Below are 13,748 nucleotides of genomic sequence, written 5' to 3' on the forward strand. Positions count from 1 at the left end.
TGACTTATGCCGTGTGCCGGCTCTGGTTGTAAGCAAGGTGAAGTGATTTTAAATAAATAAATAAATAAATGCGAGAGTAAGTGCTGCTAGGTGCATCATTTGCTGTTCATGGTACATTTTCCAGATGACAATAACAATCCTTCAAAACACCTTAAATAACGTTCTGCCTGGTATGTGCCTTTGCTGATAAGCAAGGTAACAGTCAACTGCCAGGTTTGTAAATGGCTGCTTGGCGTGACGTTTTCTCCACACAGGAGAGGAAAGGGACACATTAGAGGATGCAAAAAAAAAGATGTTTTTATTTCATTTTCTAGTTACGGCCATTATGTATCTGACGGTTTGTCCAGACATGAGCCAACACTTGGCTCAGACTAAGTTCATGTGTCTCTGAAGTGTTGCCCTGCTGCCTCTGCAGACAAAGACAGCTCATTTTAAAAATGCAGTCTCTGTGTATGTGTGTGTGTGTGTCCAGGTCAAAATTTGGTGATGGCGGAGGCGATGTTCTCCAAGGCAGACCGAGCCTCGGATGAGGGGAAAGCCTGGATGGCCTCCAGAGCCTTGTTGCCATGGTAGCAGCATAAGTCGACCGCTGAGCTCATGCCTTTCTCCGACTTAACTGCTGCCAAAAGCTGTCGAGGGATGAAAACACACACATTAGTTTGTCATGTTTGTGTCACTGCTATTACTACTACAGCTCAGCGAGAGCCAGAGAAAGTTTGCTGGCTCGTTGAGAGCACTGCAACGGTCAGTGTCCTTCATCAAGAGGGGGGGGAAACACTGTGGAACTCAAGCGCATGCATTAGCGCGCAGCTCCTGGTGCCACTGGAGGCAGCTTTCCATATTTAACTACAGGGGAGAAAAGTGAGACTGAGTTATTGTAAGGTTTGTTACCGACAACGACACTTTTCCCTTTTAACAATAAGAGCAGAGAAATAACATAAATTTATATACAAACTCAGACATTTTCTGCAGCCAGTAAACAGCAGGAAATTTAAAACCAGCGCAAATGCATGTAAGGCACACCAAAAAGTGCATGAAAATAATACTATACCTGAATATAATCTGGGGTACGAGCAATGTTTTTCACTTTGAAATACAAATATTTTGGTCAAGTGCATGAAAGCAAAAAAACAAATGTGTCGCAATAGTTTCTCTTAATAATGTAATGAGTGTTTAATGAGTTTGTGAGCATAATATTAGCAACAGCATTTGTTTCTCTTTGAAATAAGTAGTGCTGGGCACGTTGAAGTGTTGCGTGTAGCGTGACGTCATGTTTACGTGACTCCCCATTGTTAAAATTAATCTCAAAAGTCACACTAAACTTTAAAAAAAGGAAGCACACATACACAGTACACATGTACGCTGGTTATTTGTAATGCTGCTCTTTCCGTTTAATAAACAGGCCGCTCCAGTTGGACTGTAGGCACGCTAACGGCGCTAAAGGAGCTAATGCAGCGAACTGATAAATGGTGCCTGGACTCCGGTGCCTCGGCACGTAAACATGAGCATCTTTTTCCGTTCAGTCGTCATGGAAACGTGCCATGTAAAAAAAACCCGAGCTATCTACGGTATCAAACATATTAGGCTACGCAGAGGGCTGAATTCATGGTCGGTACTACTGTAGGAAATGTTTGTCTCGTTGTTTTTTTCCTCATTGTTTCTGGGTGGGACAACTGGCTGGCCCACAAATGAGGGCTCAAATGAATGAGGGAAACTTGGGGCAGGAAGAAGAGAGAGTTTACATCTGGATAATGGCAGAGAAAGCTACGTTAAGAGATGCCCCATCCACATTTAATATAGACTTTATGTACTTTGTTCTCTATGTTGTGAATTAATAGAGAAATCCTGCACTTTTAACTTTTCACAGACATTTTCTTATCTACAGTTAGACAGATGAGATGTATCATCACTAAATTATTGTCTTGAAATATATTGATGATCACAGAATCGTTGTATCGTCATGTTATTGGTATAGTATCAAGTACCCTGTGATTCCCACCAAAACATTTCAATAAGGGAGTGTCCGTGTAAACACTGTCTGGACATTTCTCACACAATATATTATTCACACAAGAGAAAAACAGGAGGCAAATAAGCTCCAATCTCCAGATGAAGTTTTACAGAGAGTGAATACGACTCCATCAGCCTCACACTCTTGCTGTGTCGGAAAACATCTTTCTGCTGAGGGCGTTTTACCTCATAAATTCTGTAGTTAGGAAGCCCTGTAGGCTTTCCACTTTTTTTTTTTTTTACAAATACAGAAATAAAAAGCTGTGGACGTTGACCTCAACATCACCCTGGCTACTTCTCTCCTTATTTCATTTTAAATATCCATATATATTTCTGTCATTTCCATATTCTGTACCTTTTTTTCTTCTGCCTGCGTCTGCTGTCCTTTCAGCCTCACATTCGTCTTCTGGCCTCATCAATATTCTGCTGCTGTACTCAAACTGTGACACATTTCAATTGAAAATAGAAATGCTACAGAAATGTAGAATCATACGTTTGAAAAAAAAAAAAAAATTAAATAAACACTAGTGTCCTTTTTTTTTAACTTTCTGATTCATAACTTTAGTGTTTAACTTTTGAATATGATAAAATGTCAGATTGTGTTTCGATCTGCCTGGCAACATTCAGACAACACTGGTGTTTGACTGAAAACACAAAGAAATGCACACGAAAAAGAAAAATGTACTGCCCAAAAAAGACACTTCCTGTCACCGTCACACTGCCCCTTTGCTGCAGCTGTATACACACAAACGCTCCCTCAGTCAGGTCTGATCGTGCGTCAAAACAATTCCCAACAAAGACAACGCAAAAGACTATTATTACTCGTATTATTATGTTTTCCTATCGTTGTGCTCAATCAAACTTTGACACTTCAGTGAGGGCCCAAGGTCTTTGTTTTTTCTCGCCCAAAATTTCATTCCTCTGTGTCCCACTCTCAGCTTTCCCTCCCTCCATCCCCTCGTCTATCCCTCCTCCCTTCTAACTTCTCTACACGTCCTCTTTTCAGCAGGTCTGCTGAAGGAGATTCTCTCACAATGCCACTGTCTCAGAGCCTCAGTGTCTCCTCCACAAATAGGCCACGGTAACTAATCCCTCCTGCTCTGGTTTCAGACGGGTCCAGATAACCCCCCTCCAACACCACCAGACCCCTCCTCTGAGCTTCAGTCTCTCCTCGCACCCCTATCTGTCCCCTCCTTCCCTCACACGTTGACTTTGGAAAGCTTGTTTCTCAACTTTGATGCGAGTTACAGTGAAACGGCGTGTGTGTCACTGAGTAAACGAATGACTAAAACTAATAAACTTGGATCATCCTTGTCTGAAAGATGTGAATGAAGGCTCCTGTGAATGGAATAGGAGCAAAAGAGTTGTGAACATGATATATTTAAAGCTGTAGTAGGCAGGATCACTGGAAAAATAGATGACTGTTGTGTTTTAGCCACAGGTTTTAAAATACACATTTTGGAAATGTGGCTCTCTGTCTCTTAAGCCCATCCCACACTAGAGAATTATCAAATCACACTTGATTTAAAACCTGGAAGATTCTGATGTGTAATAGTGTGTGTTAACCCCACACATTATTGGATAATTTGGCCAGATAATCTGTTCAAAATCTGTAATCGTAAATTATTCTCCAGTGTGGGGTGGGGCTTTATCAGATGAGCATGGACGGGCACACTTGTTTCATCACTCATCTCTGGAACTCTCTGCTGACAGGAAGTTAGAGGAAGCACAGGAAGTTTTAGCCAGGCCTCTATGCAGAGGAGGTGTAGTGGAAGAGCCAATCGGAGAACCTCCCTTCTGTCTGACATGTCCTGTGATTAGTCAAAGCCAACCTTGATGCTACATATTTCTTTCTCAGATCTCTTGATTTATATCATGCTGAAAGAGCATTTCCGAATTAGTAATCATTAGCACAAACAAATCTTGCCGACTGTACCTTTAAAAAGTTTATTGCGCACTGGAGCACATTTGATTTGTGAAATACATAAAGCAGTGTTCTTACCTTGGAGTAATCCAGCTGGTTTCTCATAGTTTTAGCCTTGTGAAGAGAGAAAATACAGTGATTATCAGCTACATAATCCAGGTTGCCTCGCAACTTCTTCTATAGAACATTTGTTGATGATATTAGAGAAATTGCAATCGGCACATTTGAGGTAGCAGACTAAAAACATAATCTTTGACTGACGAAAAGCCAAATTATACATCTTCATGAGTTCATGTGACTCATATGATGTAGAGTCCCCAAAATCCTCTCCAGCCTATTTGATCCTTTGACATTTACAACATGTAATTAAACCAAACATTCAATTTCAGACATTGTTACAAATATTCACACAGCACAACATGAGACGGATCTGCTCGACCATCATCTCATCCAATTGTAACTGTCAAACCTCCAAAGACAGATGTCACTTTTCATTTGAAAAAAAATAAAAAATTCAGTAAAAGAGAAAACTTCAAGATCAAATGGTTTGGTCTATTAGCTCGTTTGCCATAGTCACTGGAACACAACACCACTTATTATACTATTAAATGTGCTGTAACTCAGACTACACTTGTTCTACATGACCCATAAGCCAGCTATGGTCAGAAATGAGCATGGCCTCAAACCAAAATGCTCTTAAAATTCACAAAGTTGCCCTTGACATTCACTCAACGGTAAAGTTTTATAAATCCCCAGTTGAGATGAAACAGATAATGTCATTGAGTCACTGGCGTTGGTGCTCGTTGTCTATAAAAAGCTGTCAAATATGTTACTATCAGTGGTTGTAAAAATGGACTGGATCAGTGACTGATCTGCTACTTTTTCCTCCATTATTTCCTTTAAACTGCTATAGTAGTGCAATTGGATTTAAATTTCACTCAAAGTAGAAAAATTTGACTTGAAGAACCCACAACGGTAATCTGATAAAAGTCTTTTCTCAACATTTGATGGAATTGTGCTGAAAGTCTTCCAGTTTGCTGGTTGAGACCAACCTGGATGTAAAAAAATATATAGAATAGCCACCAGGTGGCGACTCCATAATATTGTCTTAATTGGCATGTGTTGTGACATCTGTCATATTGTAAATGACATGACTGTAAGCTACTATTTATACTTGTAAGTGATGATGACTGAATAAAAATGCATAACAACTGTTTGTGTTTTAAATTACATTCACTTGTATGTGATGTTTACTGAATACATGTATTATGCATAATACTAATACATCTCCAATAAAAAGTAGATTATGCATAACAATACATTTAAAAAATGCCTTCAAACTCATCGTCGTTATCGTCGAACTCGTCGTCTTCAAACATACGTCTTAACCATAAATCCCGGCCGATTGATTCAGCGCGTTCAAAGTCATGAAAATCATCAGCAATAATGCCATCAAAGCCGAGAAACTCCTCAAAATCACTGCCTTCCTCGAGGACATTTCAAAACAATGTCACGAGTAACCCTTATACCCCCAAAATTGACGTATACGCATTCCTGTTCCACTTGGTAAAGACTGTTTCTAGCAACCTGTACCTGCTGCAGCTGCTGATGCCACCTCTCCTGACCGACGATCTGACGGTGGAACATGACCGGAGCGGCGCTTAGACTGAATGACAGCGGCTCTCCCACGCTGCTCCTCACAAACGGTTGCAGGTCAGAGTTCAGCTGCAGAGCACAGAGACAGATAGAGATCAATTCATTTCTATTACTTCTTGAATTAAAGGCACAAACTAAACCAAGTCAGTGGTTTAAGCAGGGGGAGCCTGTGTTGTGTCTACCTGCAGACTGAGTCAGTCTGTTAATAAGCAGCTTGACTGTCTGCTGAAAGACACCTAGAGCCTGATGCTTGTCCTTCAGAGACCTCATTCCTGTTTCCTCCCATGCTGAGATTCCCTGCAGCCAGTGAGGCCTGCAGACAGACAGCGACAGGGAGCCACAGCAGGAGAGGACTCACTAATGCTGCACTGTGAGTGCATCATTATCAACGACGAGCACCACTTAGACACACCTGAAAACCACCGAACCTTGAGAAAAGACTTAAACATATGCGTTAACATTAAACGCTAATGGCATTTTAGAGGATCTACCTTCCTCCCGATTCCATGGTTTTACAGAATGTGTTTGTCTCTAATGAGAAAATAATACGACACTTAAACTTTAATGTACTGGCAAGGCAGATTTACAAAAGTGCTTCATCCACAAGAGGATGATTAAATAAAATAAAAAGTGTCAGATTTACAGGTTAAAATGTTTTAGAGCTCTTTTATCCATTTTCAATTTTCAACATTACTGACTCAAATGCACTCAAAAGACATATTGACGTTATAAACCAAAATAAGGCAAATTATCCATAAAGGCATAAGACAACATTCATTCATTTATTTTGACTAAACATTTAAGCAACACAGTGGTCAGAGGGAACAAAGATCCATGAATAACATGATTACTAGTTTACCATTTTTTTTCTGTGCAAGGTAAAACATTAACTACCAAAAGACTCAGTGTTTTTAATAGCATTAAAGGTGCATTATGTAATAAATCTAAATCAACTGGCCATAAAATCCTCCTAATATGTCACAGAGACTCAGTAATAATGTTCATATAACAAACTGAACTCACCAACAACAACAGTACAGACAAAATATTTGCATTAAAAAAAATATTTTGCAGACTGCAAATCATGTTTATGTTTTGAAATCATGTTTTGGCATGTGGCGCCACCTACCGCCGTCTACCAATCATTGCAGTCAATAGAGTCTCAGGTGCCGAGCAACCACGGGTTGCCAGTTAAGTCAGAAAACGAAAACTAAAAGACCTCGGTATTTTGAATTTGAATGTAGTAACCGTTTTTGGCCACATTCTTACATATGGCACCTTTAACTGACCCTAAATCACTAAAACAGTCACTGAGCAACATTCATCTCCTCTTCACACCATTTCTGTGTGAGAATGTGACCGTGTTACCTTATTAATTACTTAATAACTATTACTTTTAACACTGCAAAGTTTCACTGATGTGTGTGTAATCACTGTCGGTTGATTGTGGTGCAGCAACTTCTGCTTTAAACTAGTGAGAAAAGCAAAGGCAAAGTGAGGAATCCAACTTTATGAGTTTCGAAGATTGACAGATAATTAAATAGAGAGAGTAAGCCTCAACGAAGGCCGTCTAGTTTCCTGTAGTGGAATAGCAAGGTCATCTTTTTTGGACTAGAGTCATAACCTAGATCCCAGTGAATGTCATTAAAATCAGTCCTTCACCTTTTGGTGTTTTGTTGCTCAAAGACAGACAAAGAAAAACTAAATCTTGCTCTTTTATGACCCATTTTACAACAATAAGAAGCCAATTGAGAGAAACGGTTTCCCATATTGAGTGATCCTTCAAAGTGTTTGGTGGCTGAGACTCACCTTGTGGCCGAGCGACAAGTGCTTGCCGTACTTGTAGGCCAGTCTTTGGGACTCCTTGTCGTGTTTGGCGAGTTCCATCGCAGCTTGACAGCTCTTGGCGAGCAAGGACCCGTGGGACAGGAACATCTGCTCCTCCCAAGTTGCCACGTCGACTCTGTCGGTGAGGCTGCTCTCCTGCGGAGCAAAAAAGAGGAGCAGAGACGCCGGCCTGAGCATTTACTGCTGCTGCTTCAAAGTTCCTGCAGAGCAACCTGCAGCCTCTAAATCAAAAACAAGACCTCCTCCTCTGTGTTTTTCAGTATGTAATTGGATGTGCAGCAGAGAGTAACAGCAATTTAACACAGTATTTCCCACAAGCTGCACGGTTATTTGAAACAGAGCGACGCGAAACCTGAGGGAAAACACACTTTTAATGTTTTTTAAGTCATAAAACACTATTAGACACCACAGGTATTATAAAAGAAGACAGATCATCCTTGGACTGAACTCACCACTGTGAGAGTTTACACACAGCACAGACACATAGTCAGCACTGACTGAACTGTGCACACCTCGTGGAGGCTCTCTGTCCCTTTATAAACATGGCTGACAGCAGGGACATAACATAGCAAAAGTCTCATTTAAAGGGACACTGTAGTATTTATGGGTTTATATAACCCAAAATCCACTTTTTTATACATATTATGTGCTCCTGCATTGTCTAGTCGCTGTATAATATTTTCCGTTTCATTTTCGTAGTGTTTCAAAAAGTCACGTAAAATAACATGGTCGCGGGCCGCGGTTGCATAGCCACTGTTAGCAGAGAGACGCCATGTTTCTACTGGAGCCTGTAAGGACAAACGCGAGAGAACAAATCAATTGTCGCTTTACTTGTAGCGGAAGTCCCGCCTCCACTCTCTCCGCTTCGTCTGCTACTGCTGACACGGAGAAAGACAATGAGGACGACATTTGACCGGCTGAGGATACCGTAGCACTCAGGGAAGGGAGGGGGTGAGCAGAGGAGCAGTTCTTTGTTGTAAATTTCAGCCTCTCCTCTAGATGGCACTATAAACTACTTACTTCACCTTTAATAAAAGCTATGTTAGATTTAGACTGTGAGGTCTTAAGAATATGTTTGCTGCTTCGTGGAATCGATAGAGCGATCATTCATCACATCTCCAGCTCATAAAACAGTCAAATTATTAGGATGCATTTTTGATAAGGTACAAATGTTGCCCTTTATTACTTTAAGTGGTGAACATAAGTTATCGTATGCTTAAGCTGGCTTAGATTTTTGATTTTCTTCTTTAAATGGCTAAAATCCTTTCAACCTGGAGTCCATGCTGGCAGCCATGTTTTCACTAAGACTCCGGCTGGTTTTCGGCATAAGTCGCACCAGGGACAGTGCTGAATACAACCACACTTAACCTGGACTATAAATTCAAAAGGTTTATTTATCCCCAAAAAACACAAAACGGGAGGTCAACAACTTAATTAGCAATGTGTATGTGCTGCTCTCATTCGTTTTTAAAAACTAGACATGGTAATATCCAGTTTACAGTAGTTTCGCTCATAAAAAAAATGTTTTTTCCATCTAATAAAACAGTTTAATGACACCAAATGCGTAAAATGCTCAGTTAATGAACAACACCATGATCTGATCTAATCTACATTTTACGTCAGCACATCGGAGCAACTGTGTCCAGTTTTTTCAATGAAAATAAATAATAAATACACGAAACAGGTCAATAAAATCCTGCCAATGCTGATAATTAAAACATGGCAATCATCGCTTTAACCTCTAATTGGTATCAGACTCAAATGTCTTGATTGTGTTACTCTGAGCAGAGCCCACAGCAGCCGCTGACACTGACACGGTCCACACTTGTGCACTGTGACTTGAAAGTGTTTCCCACACAAAAAGGTCCCACTAAAGACCTTTACGTCCCACTTTTTATGCCTCTTTCGTTTACTATCTCTTATATTCATTTTGAACTTTTTGGTTGTAAATTTTACACAGGCACCTCTCTCAAAGGAGAACCTGGGTTATGGCTGTAATAAAAATAGCCGAAGAACAGTAACATTTTTATTTTGAGTACATTATTTTTGGGCCGGTGCATAAAAATGGGGGTGTCTGGTAACAGGATAATAGATTCTGTGGGACAATGAAGTTCTTTGGTACAGAGTGATGAGCTACAACAGGCTTTAGATACAGAGACACTTTTATTAGTTTTAGTCCTCATTAAAAATTGCTGTTTAAAGTTAGCTCATCAATACATAAAGCACTCTGAACTGACTTTAAATATTTAATGTCCAGCCAATTATTATATTTATATTCACTTCAAAAAGTTTTGTTTCTTTGGAAATTGAGTCATTTCTCATGCCTAATCTTATGTGAGTGAACTGCACGGCATCAAAGGAGAGCAGAGACTTTACCTCAGTATTACTGGCACCTTCATAGTAGATTCCTTGGACTAAATCGCCGATGGCACTTGAGATCAGCTCGACAACCTGTTAAATAACAGATAAACAGGGGGGAAAAAACTGTCAGACATTTGGGCTACAATTTACATCATGAAGTTTTGTTGCCAAAACACTGGAGTCTCTACGCACCAGACTTACCCCATGCCTCATGTATTCTAACCATAGAATACATGAGAACCAGGGTCAATTTCTTAACCTAAAGTTATCTTAAGATTAGTTTAACCCATCCAATCACGTCATTGGGTTTGTCATGCGTACTTCTCATTACCGTAACTCCTAGACCATCATGGGGAGGATAAAGTGGTAGAAGACGGATGGATGGCTGGATGGATACTGGAAAGCAGAGAAATAGAGCTCTTTGCCCATATACTTGTCATTACAGTAGCCCTCAAGACTTCCGCGGAACGACCGTCCAATCAAGGATAAGATTATGTCACATGTCATTACCCTTCTGCCAAATGCCAGATATCAAAAGTGAAAGTTATATTAGAAAAAGGATCAGAAACACTCACATTTTTTGGCAAGTATACAGCCCTAAAATCCAAATAAATCCAGTTTTAGGTTTTCCATTAAAACTCACAGTTTTATTCATCAAACGAGTTGCAAAATGAATACAAAATATAGTCCAGACATTAACAAGATTAGAAATAATGATTTTTATTCAAAATAATAATTTTGCCCTTGAAACTTTTCTTTCGTCAAAGAACCAGCAAAATTGTTTTCAGCTGTGCTAACAATTGCACAAGGGTTTTTTAATCATAGTCTCTATATACCTATGTACATATTCCATTAAAAACCAGACGTTTGCCACATTAACAACGTATAGCGTGTATTTCTGATTAATTTAAAGCTCCCATAGAATGGTCCTATCGCACATAATATGTGAGTTATGGAGGTCTACTTGCATACATTAACTTGTTTTTATGGTCAAACACCTCCTAGTTGCAGTAAATGAGCCGAGTTCTCAGCAGTGGCTGAACTGTTTGTTTAGAACCTTCAAGACTTCATAAACGAGGTAATGGCAGATACACGTTAATTGGTACTTCCGTTCTATGGGAGCTTTAATGTTATATTCATTGAAAAAAAAAAGAGCTTTTCCTTCAAAAATAAGGACATTTCTAAGTGACCCCAAACTTTTGAACGGTAGTGTAGCACTTTTCTAGTCTGGATGACCACTCAAAACCACCTAACACTCCAGTTTTGCCTTTCACACCCATGTGCAGGGTTTTAGTGTCTTGCTCGAGGATACATCAGAACGTAGACTGGAGGAGCAGGGAACCGAACCCACAACCTTCAAGTCAAAAGATGAATCACTGTTCGACTGTTGCTCAAGGCACATTTAAAAGTTGTATTTTAGGGCAGTTTTAAAGGAGGACAATGAAGGTGAATTTCTGAGCAGTTGAGTGTTCCAGAGGGAGGGGCCAGTGGTGGAGATTATGTCGGATTTTGACGCAGCGCAGTGATTATACTGTGTATATGCAAATGAGGCAAATCAAGAGCGAGAAACTTGTAATTAAAAAACACAATTTCCCCTGGTCGAAGCAGGAGAGCGCAGTGTTCACATCACTCAAGTGGAGCTGGGAACCAGGTGAAGTGCTGCAAACTCAGCTGCTCGTTATCAGAGTGCGCAGGGGTTAGAGGAGACACTCCTGACACTTTGTATTCACAGACGGACGACTGTGCCTGTTTCGGGTCTGAGAATGAGCTTAAAGGCAGATGGTCAGGCATCACGAGGCGACCACAAAGCAGAGGGGTTAACACGGATTAGAGATGATAATCTGACTGCAGGTGTTTGCTCTCCCTTTCTTCCAATTGATAAATTATTGGTATCATCCCTATGGTTATTGAACAGGAGAGCAAACACCTGCAGTCAGATTATCATCACTATCATTATTGAACACGTAATAGTATTACGTTGTATATGCTCAATAATGATAGTGATGATAATCTGTCTGCAGATGTTTGCTCTCCTTTTTTTCTAATTGACAAATTATTATTATCATTAATATAATTATTGAACATATACAACTGGAATACTGCATGATCATATACATGTACTGTTGCTTGTATTACATATTATAATAGATTATAGATATACCTACATATACTGTAAGTAAGACTTGGCCAGGACACTCTTGCAAAAAATATTTTTTAATCTCAATGAGTTATAATTCCTGCTTAAATAAGTTATAATAAAATAATAATAATTATTGATGCATGTGTACTGCAATACATCCCCATATATCATCAATACTGTCATACCCACTCACACACACACACACACACACACACACACACCACATCTATTGTGTGTGTCCTGGAGGAGGAATCCCTGCTCTGAGCCTCTTCCTGTTTTCTCTCTGGGATTTTCTTGTTGTTGGTTTGTTGTTTGAGGACAGATTATAGTTACACATACAGATTGTAAAGCACACTGAGGCCAGCTGGGTTTTGGGAATTTGTAATGTAGAAATAAAACTGATTTAATTCCACACTGAAATCCTAATAACGGATTTGGATTTAATATCTTTTTGTTGCAATTTTTCTAACATTGCAGTGTGATTTCACTGAGTAACTGATCTAAAATGTGGTCGAGCACAGTCACATTGTCAAAACTTTAACTACCCTGTTACCTATATATAGCATATGTATAATATACCGCATTATTAATAGAATACAGTAGAGATACAGGATATCTAACTAGTGTTTTCTTAACCTGGATGAGTTATGAAAGCAGCTCAAGTAAACTCTTCCAGGAGACACATGAAGTGACATGAGGGGACACCAGTGGACTGTATCATGTGAGAACATGAAGCAGCTGCCTCACTGCATCACTGTAAGCCACCACAAACTCCTTTAGAAGACTTTTCTTATAACTGCACCAAAGACCTGCTGTGTTCAAAAGTGTGCAGAAAGCTCGGAATAGCTAATAGTTAGTCTGAGTGCATGGTTTACAGCAGGGGGCTCAAACTCAAATGACCTGCAGCCAATGAGCATCTAGTTTAGTAAATTATATCTGTATCACATCATGATACTGCAGTAACGATATTCATGATGCTATTCCACAGAAATGTATTCTATAACCTCTGCAGTGTTTACAAGGAAGAGAAGGTCATGGGCCATGTTTTCGTTATGCAACGATATTTAGCCGAGGTCTGAGACGTCTATTTTACAGTAAATACCTTCATCATCATTCCACTTATCGGTGATGAAATGGTTGACATGTGTTATTATTGCTATTGCTATATGCCATTAGAGGAGTTTCACAAAAATGTTCAAACAAAAGTTGGAAAAATTACTTCCACTGCCACCTCTGTTTCTGGATAACATAATATTACTCTTTTGGGCATTATATCTGACATTATATTCTATATATATATATATACATATACGTATATATACATATACATATATATACATATACATATATATACATATACATATATATACATATACATATATATACGTATATATATACATAAACGTATATATACATATATATATATACACACATACATACGTATATATATACGTTTACATATATATACATTTACATATATATACACACATACATATATACATATATATGTATGTATATATATTATATATACATATACATATATATACAAACACATATATATATATATATATATATATATATATATTATATACACATATACATATATATATACATATACATATATGTATATATATATATATATATTCTCTTTAGGACAGATACGCATATCATACACTTTATTTCACTAAGTTAATAAATATGCTGTATGAGGAAATACATGTTGCTTTCAGGAAACTGACCCTGAATAAGGTTCACATTTCTATCTTTAAAGCTTTTTTAAAAAAGCTGAAAAGTGTGACATATTGTAGT

General features: G+C 38.9%; 1 protein-coding gene across 1 annotated transcript in view; it reads right to left on the reverse strand.

The window, feature by feature from the left end:
* Positions 1–323: 323 nt before the first annotated feature.
* pdss2 (prenyl (decaprenyl) diphosphate synthase, subunit 2) overlaps positions 324–13,748 on the reverse strand; it is a 34,922-nt gene continuing 21,497 nt past the window's right edge. Inside the window, exons 4-8 of the mRNA XM_083907946.1 lie at positions 9,815–9,889; positions 7,400–7,573; positions 5,528–5,659; positions 4,013–4,048; positions 324–629 (exon numbers count right to left, since the gene is read on the reverse strand). Coding sequence (XP_083764072.1) covers positions 474–629; positions 4,013–4,048; positions 5,528–5,659; positions 7,400–7,573; positions 9,815–9,889 — 573 coding nt within the window. The 3' untranslated portion in view covers positions 324–473. The remainder of the gene's footprint in view (positions 630–4,012; positions 4,049–5,527; positions 5,660–7,399; positions 7,574–9,814; positions 9,890–13,748) is intronic.

Source organism: Microchirus variegatus (assembly GCF_963457635.1).
Source record: "Microchirus variegatus genome assembly, chromosome: 21".
NCBI lineage: Eukaryota > Metazoa > Chordata > Actinopteri > Pleuronectiformes > Soleidae > Microchirus > Microchirus variegatus.